The sequence below is a fragment of the Belonocnema kinseyi genome, chromosome 7, assembly GCF_010883055.1.
Source record: "Belonocnema kinseyi isolate 2016_QV_RU_SX_M_011 chromosome 7, B_treatae_v1, whole genome shotgun sequence".
Classification (NCBI taxonomy): domain Eukaryota; kingdom Metazoa; phylum Arthropoda; class Insecta; order Hymenoptera; family Cynipidae; genus Belonocnema; species Belonocnema kinseyi.
The window spans coordinates 5,044,844-5,057,326 of record NC_046663.1 but is presented as its reverse complement, the minus strand read 5'-3'; the positions used below and the strand labels follow the sequence as shown (position 1 = coordinate 5,057,326).

General features: G+C 24.3%; 1 protein-coding gene across 4 annotated transcripts in view; it reads right to left on the bottom strand.

Annotated features, from left to right (window-relative positions):
• LOC117176938 (myelin regulatory factor-like protein) overlaps positions 1-12,483 on the bottom strand; it is a 277,814-nt gene that overhangs the window by 33,237 nt on the left and 232,094 nt on the right. For all 4 annotated transcript variants that reach the window (XR_004467639.1, XM_033367340.1, XM_033367341.1 and 1 more), the window contains one exon: positions 7,657-7,852. Coding sequence is in view for 3 of the 4 variants with exons in the window: in XM_033367340.1 (XP_033223231.1) it covers positions 7,657-7,852 (196 nt within the window). In the remaining variant the exon portion in view is untranslated. The remainder of the gene's footprint in view (positions 1-7,656; positions 7,853-12,483) is intronic.

Below are 12,483 nucleotides of genomic sequence, written 5' to 3'. Positions count from 1 at the left end.
TTCAAAATTACCGAAATTGAAACTTCCCGAATAATAAAATTCCCAAATAATATAAAATTTCGAAACTGAAAAATTTCCGAATATTAAAATCCCCAAACAGTTCATAATATTACCGATTTAAAAAATTCTCAATTAAAAAATTCCGAACAATATAAAATTCCGAAATTAGAAAATTCAGGAATAATACAATTCCTGAACAGTTTGTAATGTCAACGAATTTGAAAATTCCCAATTAATAAATCTCCCGAAATTAAAAGACTCCTAAATAAAAAAATTCACGAATAATAAAATTCCTGAACAGTCTAAAATATTGACGAATTTAAAAAATACCAATACATTATAAAATTACTGAATTTGAAAATGACCTAATTTGAAAGTTCCCGAATAATACAAACTTCCGAAATTGGAAAATTGCCGAATGATAAAATTCCTAAACATTTTATAATATTACCGAATTTTAAAATTCACGTTAAATAAAATTCCCGAAATTAGAAAACTCGCGAGTAATAAAATTCCCGAATAATACAAAATTCCGAAATTGGAAAATTGCCGAATAATAAAATTCCTAAACATTTTATAATATTACCGACTTGGAAAATTATCAATTAATAAAATTCCAAATAATATAAAATTCCGAAATTGGAAAATTCACAAATAATAACATTCCTTAACAATTTATATTTCTACTTAATTTAAAAACTACCGACACATTATAAAAAAACGGAATTTGAAAATTACTGAAATTGAAATTTCCCGAAACATAAAAATCCCAAATAATATAAAATTCCGAAACAGAAAAATTCCCGAATAATAAAATTCCCAAACAGTTCATAATATTACCGATTTTTTAAATTCCCAATTTAAAAAATTCCGAATAATACAAAATTCCGAAATTGGAATATTCACGAATAATAAAATTCCTGAACAGTTTAAAATATTGACGAATTTAAAACATACCAATATATTATAAAAATACTGAATTTGAAAATGACCTGATTTGAAAGTTCCCGAATAATACAAAATTCCGAAATTGGAAAATTGCCGAATAATAAGATCCCTCAACATTTTATAATATTACCGATTTGGAAAAATCCCGAATAATACAATTCCCAAACAGTTTATAATATTACCGATGTTTTAAATTACGAATTAATAAAATTCCGAACACAAAATTCCGAAATTGGAAAATTCCTGATCAGTTTAAAATATTGACGAATTAAAAAACTTCCGAAATTCGAAAAATCCCGAGTAATAAAATTCTGAACAATTTATATTACTATTGAATTTAAAAATACCGACACATTATAAAAGTACGGAATTTGAAAATTACCGAAATTGAAACTTCCAGAATAATAAAATGCCCAAATAATATACAATTAGGAAACTGAAAAATTCCCGAATAATAATATTCCCAAAGAGTTCATAATATTACACATTTTAAAAATTCCCAATTAAAAAAATTCCGAATATTATAAAATTCCGAAATTAGAAAATTCGCGAACAATAAAGTTCCTGGACAGTTTATAATATTACCGAATTTAAAAAATACTGATACATTATCAAATTACTGAATTTGAAAATGACTTCATTTGAAAGTCCCCGAATAATACAAAATACCGAAATTGGAAAATTCCCGAATAATAAAATTTCTAAACATTTTATAATATTCCCGATTGGAAAAATTCCAGAATACTAAAGTTCTAAAGCAGTTTATAATATTACCGATTTCGAAAAATACCAATTAATAAAATTCTGAATAATACAAAATACCGAAATTGGAAAATTCCCAAATAATAAAATTCCTAAACATTTGACAATATTTCCGACTTGGAAAATTCCCGAATATTAAAGTTCCCAAACAGTTTATAATATAGCCCATTTCGAAAATTACCAATTAATAAAACTCCGAATAATACAAAATTCCGAAATTGGAAAATTCACGAATAATAAAATTCCTGAACAGTTTAAAATATTGACGAATTTAAAAAATACCAATACATTATAAAATTACTGAATTTGAAAATAACCTAATTTGAAAAATCCCGAATAATACAAAATACCGAAATAAGAAAATTCCCGAATAATAAAATTCCTAAACAGTTTAGAATATTAACTTTAAATAAAATTCCCGTTAAATAAAATTCCCGTAATTAGAAAACTCGTGAGTAATAAAATTCCCGAATAGTACAAAATTCCGAAATTGGAAAATTGCCGAATAATAAAATCCCTAAACATTTTATAATATTACCGATTTGGAAAAATCCCGAATGATATATAATTCCCAAACAGTTTATAATATTACTGAGTTTGAATATTACCAATTAATAAAATTCCGAATAATACAAAATTCCGAAATTGGAAAATTCACGAATAATAAAATTCCTGAACAGTCTAAAATATTGACGAATTTAAAAAATACCAATGCATTATAAAATTACTGAAGTTGAAAATTAACTAATTTGAAAGTTCCCGAATAATAAAATTCCTAAACATTTTATAATATTACCAATTTGGAAAATTCCCGAATAATACAATTCCCAAACAGTTTATAATATTACCGATTTTTAAAATTACCAATTAATAAAATTCCGAATAATACAAAATTCCGAAATTGGAAAATTCACGAATAATGAAATTCCTGAACAATTCAGAATATCAACGAATTAAAAAAATTCCCGTTCAATAAAATTACCGAAATTAGAAAACTCTAGAGTAATAAAATTCCTGAACAGTTCATAATATTACCGAATTTAGAAACTACCGACACATTATAAAATTACTGAATTTGAAAGTTCCCGAATAATGAAATTCCCGAATAATACAAAATTCCGAAATTGGAAAATTCCTTAACATTTGATAATATTTCCGATTTAAAAAATTCCCAAACAATTTATAATATTACCGATTTTGTAAATTATCAATTAATAAAATTTCGATTAATACACAATTCCGAAATTGGAAAAATTCCAAATAATAAAATTCCCAAACAGTTTACATTATTACCGATTATGAAAAATTCCAATTAATAGAATTCCTGAATTTAAAAATGAGCGACAGATTATAAAATTACCGAATCTGAAAATTCCCGAATAATAAAATTCTTGAATAAAAAAAAATTCCGAAATTGGAAAATTCCCGTATAATAAAGTTCCTAAACATGTTATAATAGTTTTTAATATTAACGAATTTGAAAATTCCAAATTAATAATATTCCGAATACAAAATTCCGTAATTAGAAAACTACCGAGTAATAAAATTCCTGAACAGTTTATAATATCACCGAATTTAAAAATTACCGACACATTATAAAATTACCGAATTTGAAAATTCCCGAATAATAAAATTCTCAAATAATACAAAATTCCGAAATTGAAAAATTCCCGAATAATAAAATTTCTAAACATGTTACAATATTCTCGTATTGGAAAATTTCCGAATGATAAAATTCCCAACCAGTTTACATTAATTATTACCGATTATGAAAATTTCCAATTAATAAAATTCCGAATAATAAAATTCCTGAACAGTTCATAATATTACCGAATTTGAAAATTCCCGCATAATGCGAAATTCTAAAATTTGAAAGCTCCCGAATAATAAAACTCCTGAACATTTTATAATAATACCGAATTTAAAAATTACCGACAGATTATACAATTACCGAATCTGAAAATCCCCAAATAATAAAATTCCCGAATAAAACAACTCAAAAATTGGAAAATTCCCGAATAATAAAATTCCTAAAAATGTTATAATATTACCGAATTGAAAATTTCCGAATAATAAGATTACCAAACAGTTTATAATATTACCGATTATGAAAATTTCCAATGAATAAAATTCTGAATAATAAAGAATTCCTAAATTTGAAAATTCACGAATAATGAAATTCCTCAACAATTCATAATATTACGGAATTCGAAAATTCCCGGATGTGAAAACACCCGATTAATAAAATTTCCGAATAATACAAAATTTCGAAAAATACAAAATTTCGAAATTAGAACTCCCGAATAATAAAATTCCTGAACATTTTATAATATCAACGCACGTAAAAATTACCGACAGATTATAAAGTTACTGAATTTGAAAATCCCCGAATAATAAAATTCTTGTAAATATTATAATATTACCGAATTGGAAAATTCCTCAATAATAAAATTCCCAAGCAGTTTATAATATTAACCAATTTGAAAATTCATAATTAAAAGAATTGCCGATAAATATAATATTCCGAAATTGGAAAATTCCCGAATCAAAACAACTAATTTTTTTGTATAAATATCATTTATTGATAAAGACTCAATGATCAAATATTTGTATGCAAACAATATTGTAATATTCAAAGTTTATAACATGATTATTCTTAGAATTCAAAATACCAATGATAAAAAAATTTTTTTTTCAGTTATTGTTATTTTAAATTCAAACAATAATTTCGGAAACTTTAAACATTAAAAATAATTTTTCTTTGTTAAAAGCACTTGATCATTGCATTTTTAATAAATAAATAATAATTTTAAAAAACGGTAATTGTTACAATTCTTCAATCCCATAATTCGGGTATTTTCTAGTTCATATATTTTATAATTCGGCAATTTTCTGTTAGGAATTCTACAGTGTCAGTAATTTTATTTTTCAGTACTTTTCAGTCGTCCTTTCATTAAAAAATAACATTTTTGCGATTATTTTTACATTTAGTTCAGAGGTGTCCAGCCGTTTCTTCGAATTTTTAATGAAGTCAAGAAAAAAGAAGTAATTTATTTGAAAATTATAAATAACCTTGGAAATGTAATCAATTTTTATTAATAATAGCAATGTTAGACAAAAAAGACTAACACAATAGATTTTGATTGCAAATCTTCTTTTAGACGCGTGAGCAAAAAATCACATTTTTCGAAAAAATGTATTATCTTACTTGAAATATATCCAATGATTTTTGATTAAAAAGTAGAAAATTTTATTTGTTAAAAATGTAAATCTTTTTTAGAAAACTTCGCACTTTTTTCTTGAATATTCAGAAATTCGGTACAAAATTAATCTGTTTTCCCTGAAAATTCCTGTTTTCTATTAGAGAATTCATTTTCCTGAATGAAAATTTAACTACTGCGTTTTATGTTAAAAAATTATATTTTTTGTTTAAAAATTTCACTATTTTGTTAAAAAATGTTAGATATAAAAAAATATTTAAAAAATTATTCTAATAAGATTTTGACACACATCACGTCCACTGTTAAAAAAATTAAGTTTCAAATTTATTTTATTGGTTGAAAATTCATCCTTCTTGCTAGAAAGTTAATCTTCTTGATTGAAAATTTAACTTCTTGTATGAAAATTTATGTATCTTGTTAAAAATTTGTTGTAGTATGGCAAAAAAATAATTTTTTTTTTTACTGAAAGTGTAGCAATTTTGTTGAAAATTTAACGGATATTTGAAAATATGTATTTTTCTGTGGAAATTGTATATTCTGGGGTTGAAATTTCATCCGTTTTGTCGAAAATTCGATAAAAACCTTATACAAAATTAAACTTTTTTGGACAAAATATATATTTTATTAATTTAAAATTAAAGCTCTCAAATAAAAATAAAACTAATCCATTTTTGTTAAAAAAATTATGTAAGCGAAAAAAATATAAACTGAAAATTAATAAAATAAGATGAATTAATTTTTAAATTGTGAATGGAACAAAATAACTAAATTTTCAAAAAATAATTAGATTTTTAAAAGATTAGTTGAATTTCCCACCAAAGATTTAAATTTTTAGCGTACACCAAAACATTTAAAATCAAATGGTCAAATTTTCAAACAAAAAAGATCAAAATTCAATAAACTTTTTAAATTTTGTACCATGAGACTAAATTTTTAAGAAAACAGTAAAGTTTTTCAGCCAAAAAGTCGAATGTTTTACAAAACATTGGACTTTTAAATAAAAAAGATGAATTTTTAACAAAAAATATCAATTTCAACCAGGATGATCGATTTTTGTATAAAATAGTTGAATTCTAAATAAAAAAGTTAAACGTTCAACAAACAAGAATAATTTTCCACCCAAAAAATTAATTTTTCACAAAATATATCAATTTTCTGAGAAATCGTTAAATTTTCAATCAAATGATTAAATTTTGTAACAAAAAATACGACTTTTCAATAAAATAATTTGCTTTTCAACCCGATTTTTTAATAATTATCTCAAAATATGATTTTTTCAACTTATACACAGGATAAAGTTTCAACCAAAAATGGAATAGATCGATTTTCCCATAAAAACTCTGATAAAGAATAGAACTTGGAACAACAAAAAATTAACTAAATTGCTAAATTTTTAATCAATAAGTAGAATTTTCAACAACATTATTTTAATTTAAAGCCAAAAAGATGAATGTTCTACAAAAAAGTTGAATTTACAACGTAAAATATGACTTTTTAACCAAAAAGTTTAATTTTTAATCAAACTATTGAATTTTGATGCCAATATTTTAAGTTGAAAAATCGACTTTTCGACCGAATTTTCATAAAAATAGTTGATTTTTTAACCAAAGAGATAAAACTTTATCTAAAAAATGAATTTTTAACAAACTTTTTAAATTTTTACCAAAAAATACGAATTTTCAACTCAGAATATTAATTTTCTACCAAAAAAGACGAATTTGGAACAAAGTACATGCATATTTAACAAAATTATTTAATTTTAAAGCCAAAAACAAAAATTGTCTTAAAAAAAGTTGAGTTTCCAACACAAAAATATGATTATTATACCAAAAAGTTTAATATTCAAATTGTTGAGTTTTTAAGGCAAAAAGGTTAATTTTCTAGAAAAAAGTAGAATTTTTATCATAAAAGTTCATTCAAAAGCACATACTCGAATTTTAAACTATAATATTATGAATCCTTCAAAAAAAACATTTTTTTTACAAGACAGTTCTAATTTATGTAAAAAAATGGTCTTTTCAACGAAAAAATATTAGGTCTCAACAGAGCATGTTATCGATGATATTTCAACATAAAAATTGCATTTTGAAACAAAAAAGATAAATTTTCAACCAAGAAGATTTAATTTCTACATATAAAAACTAATTTTCAACCAAAAAGTTGAACCTTCAACTAAAAAACCCCTTAAAACCCTTAAAATGCATTGTGGGTGTCTGACACCCCGAAAAATTTTCAAATTCTTCTAAACCATACTGAATTCGGAAAAATTGAGTAAGTGTCGCCATCTAGCTTTAGCTGGAGACACTAACTGTGAGTAAAGTATACTGCGTCAAGCAGTTGCAATTTTTTTTATGAAATTACACTATTTCAAGAGTATATTCATAAATTTTTAGGTTAAAATAATTAAAATTCCGTGAGTTATGAATTTTTAAGTAAAAACCCCATTTTTTCAATAATTTTTTTAACAAACTTAAAATAAATAGCTAAAAAATCACACTACCTCATAAAAGATACTTTAAACTATATTGCATAATTTTATTCTGACAAAATATTCAATAGGGGCTAAACAATACATGATTAAATACGCTTGGGTATTAAACACCCACGATGCACTTTACCATGATTTTTACCATGTATGAAATTTGAGAGTTAAAAAATTCGAAGAAACGACTGCACATTTCTAATTTAGTTTAGAACCAAGTTATTTTTTCATCGGTTTACTTACATCTTGAGGTTGAACTAAAGGTACTCGGAACCTGAGCGTTCTTCGCAGATAGTGAGCAACATCTAGAGAAAATGGATTAGTGCTCTCAGTATAGGGATTCTGTTGTTGCATAGAGTAGGTCCATCCACAAACCATAGCTTCATCAACAGCTCCATTCATAGGACACTGTTGCGCAATCTGCCAATATGGCATTCCCCTATTAAAATAATTATTCTATTATTTAAATATTGAATTTTGTCTGTGAAAAAAGATCCCTCTCCTTCGCTCCGCTGGTAATCGAACCACAGGTCTTCCGATTGCCGGTTGGGTGCTCTACCCACTACTACTAGCTCAAGCACAAGCACAAGCTCAAGTACAAGCTACTAGAAAATTCGAAAGAAGGATCCTTTTTCATAGATATGCCTAGCTGCAAGGTTTTTTGTAATAAAAATCAGTCATAAGATTTAAGCAATGTGTATTTAGGGTGGCGATTCGGCAGACGATTTCCAATTCCCGGTTTTTCCCGGTGAAGCATTTAAATTTTTCTGGTCAACTGAAAGTAGCATATTCATATTTGTCGCTAAACGCAAAACATTTATTTTAAATCATAAGGTTCATTATAAACATTCTTTAACACAAGAGAGCAAGACATTGCGAAATAAATTATTTAAAATAATAAAATTATAAATCTTTAACTGGAAATTTTGAATAAAAAGATTAATTTTTAAGTAATTAGATCAATTTGCAAACAAAAAAATTACTTTTCAAACAGAAAGATTAATTTTCTACCAAAAAATGCATCAATTTTGAACGAATTACTTGAATTTTCAATTAAAGAAGATAAATATTCAATCAAGCAGTTAAATTTTTGAACTAAAAAAAGGATTTCCAACAGAAAATGGAATAGCTACATTTTTAGTAAAACTGGTAAAACTAAAAAAGATCATTTTTCAACCAAGAATTGAATAATTAACTTTACAGTCAAAAAATTAATGTTTAGCCAAAAAAATTAATTTTTAATTAAAATGATAGAATATTTAGCTGTAATAGTATTTTTATTTTGAGCTTAATAAAAAAATGATTATTAATTAAAAAAGAAACAAATTTTCAATAAAATAGCTTATTTCTTAACCAAAGAAAAGAATAATTAAAATGATGGATCTTGCATAAATAAAAATTAATTTTCAAAAAAGAGATTATTTTTCAAAACAGTAAAATTCTTTTTCTATATATGAATTTTTAACTTAAATAATTAATATTGAACTAAAATACTTGACATTTTAACCAAAAAGAATTTTTAATCAACGAGATTAACTTTAATGAAAATCATTTTCTACAAAAAAAAGTTATTTTCCACAAAAAAAGAGGACCGTTTAAATTTTCAGTTGAAAAAATTAACTTTCAATGAAACTGATGAATTTTTATCAAAAATGTTAAATCTTTAACTTCATTTAAGAAGATAAAATTTCAACCAAAAATAGAATAGTTGAATTTTTCAGTAAAACAAATTCCTTTTCATCTAAAGAAAAAACAAGTTTTCAGTTAAATAAATCATTTTTCAGTCCAAGGAATGAATTTTTATTTAAATGATGAATCTTTAATAAAAAAAATGATTTTTCAACCAAGTAAGTTTGTTTCTAACCTGAAAAGTTTCTTTACCAAAAAAGTCAATTTTCTACGAAAAAACTCGACTTTTCACAAAAATACGTGAATTTTTAATTAGAAAAGTCAAATTTATATCCAAATTGTTACATTTTAAACTAGAAAAGGTCAATTTTTTACCCCCAAATGGGACGATGAAATTTTTAGTAAAAAAATTAACTTTCCACCAAACTGATAAATTTTCAACTAAAATGATGAATCTTCATCTATCTTCAATAGTTGAATTTTACACCTCCAAAAAATATGAATTTTCCACAAATTGCATGAATTAAAAAAAAAATAGTTTAGTTTTTTAATCAAGAGTAATAATTTTCAACCAAACAGTCAAATTTTCATTAAAAAAGATAAAATTTTCAATAAAAAATAGAATAGTTGAATTTTTCGTTAAAAATCACTTCTTAACCAGAAAAATCAGCTTTTCAGAAAAATAGTTCAATTTTCTGTAAAAAAACTCCTTTTCATAAAAAGAAGTTTTCCAACAAATAGCTGGTTTTTCCACTAAAGAACTGAGTTTATAATGAAAATTAAAAATCTTCATAAACAAAAATTAATTATCCGCAGAAGAGTTTATTTTTCAAGCAAGTAAATTTCTTTTTAACCTAAAATATGAATTTTCAACTAAGATGATCAATATTTAACTGGTATACTTGAATTTTCAAACGAAAAGAAAAATTTCTAAACAAGGAGATGAACTTTTAAAGAAAAAAGAAAAATTTTCCACCAAACAAGTAAATTTTCTACGAAAAAAATCGATTTTTTAAAAAAATACGTAAATTTTTAACGAAATAGATGAATTTTCAGTTTGAAAAGATAAATTTACATCCAAATTGTTATATTTTGACCTATAGAAGATTAATTTTTCACCCAAAATGGAACGGTTACATTTTTATTCCAAAAAATACCTACCAAAATGATGAATTTTCAACCAAGAAGATTAATTTTCTACAAAAAAGAAAATATTTTCACAAATCACATGCAATTAAAAAAAGATTTAATTTTTAAATAAAAAAAGGTTTGATTTTTTAATAAAAAATATCAATTTTTAACGAAATAGTTGAATTTTCATTTAAAAAACAACGAAATTTGAACTAATAAAAATGGAATATTTGCATGAAACGCAAGTAGTTGAAATTTCAAGAAAAAAAATTAAATTCCCAGCGAAAAATGTAAAAAAAATGTATATTATAATTCAGAAATATTTCCTCTGCGAAGTACTACTTCTAATCTAAAAACTCATTTAAGTATTCTTTTTTTCCCCTAAAATTTGAAAGCAGGAACATTTGAATTGTGACTTTGACTTGGATCGGATTTTTTAAAATCCTTTTTTCTAAATCCCAGTTTTAATTCTGAAAATACAAATCCAAAGTGTCTACTGAAATTCTGAAAAAAATTCCCTGAAAATTCCAGGTTTTTTTCCAGGTATAATTTTGTACAGTAATATACTAAATTCAATTTAAACCGTTTCAAATTCCGAACTTTACAAGTAAAATAATTGAATTTTTAAAAATATATATGAATCTTTAACCAAAGAGTTGCATTTTCAATCAAAAATACGATTTTTCAACAAAATATATAAAATCTCCACCAAATAGTTGAATTTTGAGCTGAAAAATATCAGTTTTCAACAAATAATGGAACAGTTCAATTTTCAGTTTAAAAATAATTTTCCACACAAAAAAACAAACATGTTTTAAACCAAAGTGATGAATTTTTAGGCAAAATAATAAATATTCATCTGGAACAGATTAATTTAAAAACAAGAAACTGATTTTTTGACAAAAGTTACTAAAAAATTAATTTCCAGCTAAAACTATTAGTATTTAATAAGAATATTTTAATTTTCAATCAAAAAGATTAATTTTCGAACACCAAGGTTTAATTTTTAAACAAGAAGATTAATTTACTACCAAGAAAACAACGATTTTTTCACAAAATACATGAATTTTAAACTAAAAAGAGAAATTTTTAACTAAATAGTTGAATTTTCAACCAAAAAAGATTATTTGAAGAGTGGTTCGCGGTCGAAACCTGTTAACTGACTTTTTTTTCAAAATGGCTTTTTTTGTATATTCTGGAACATTTTTTATATGCAGTTAATATCCCGCAAACGAAACGGCGAAATTCCTATTCGTTTTTTTTGTACGGATTTTCGAAAATGGAAGATGGTCAGTTTACAGCTTTAGACCGCGGACCCGTAATTTTCTATCAAAAAGACGAATTTTCAACTAAAATAATGAATATTCATTTATGAAGTTTCATTTTTTTTATAAATGAAACTTATATTACGATAGGTTTAATCTTTATCTAAAATTATTGAATTTGTCAACCAAAAAGATGAATTTTCAAGCAAGAAGATTAATTTCTATAAAAAAAAACACTCAATTACAAATGAAATAGATCATTTCTTTACCGAAAATTGAATAGTTAAATTTTTAGCTCGAAAATTGATGTGCAAACATAGAGAAAAATTTTCAACTAAAATTATGGAATATTCAAATGAAATAGTTACATTTTCAGTTTTTAAAAAATACATATAAAAAAAATGTCAACAAAATAGTTCAAGTTTCAACTGAAATAGTTACATTTTCAGTCATAAAAATTAATTATCAGCCAAACAAGAAACGAATTTTCAACAAGAACGATGAATTTTCGAATCTAATTATGAATCTTCAAAGAAAATCTTAATTTTTAATAAAAAAGAGACAAAATTACAAACAAACTGCTGAATTCTCAAGCTAAAAGATGATTGCTCAAACGAGAAGATTAATTTTATACCATTATAGAACGAATTTTTAACTGAAAACGACCAAGTTACACAAAAATGATAATAATTAAATTTTAAGTTTAAAAATTAATATCAAACCAAAGAAAAAATTTAATACAGTAATATAAATCTACTATTGCAAATGAAAAATCTTGTTATTCAAAATAAAATTACAACTAGAAAAAATTAATCACGCTTTCGGAAAAATTCCTTGACTTGAAAAAAAATCCCTGATATTTTCAGTTTTTTTCTGAGATTCCCCAATTTCCAATTTCACGTAATGTGATTATTATCTTCATTTGATTGGTCATTACCATCCTGATAATAATACGAGGGTGGATTGATAAGTTTCCGGCCTGACCAAGAGATGGCGCCACTAGGCCTACCTTGAGGTGGCGTTCTATAGTACCATCCTTAGATAG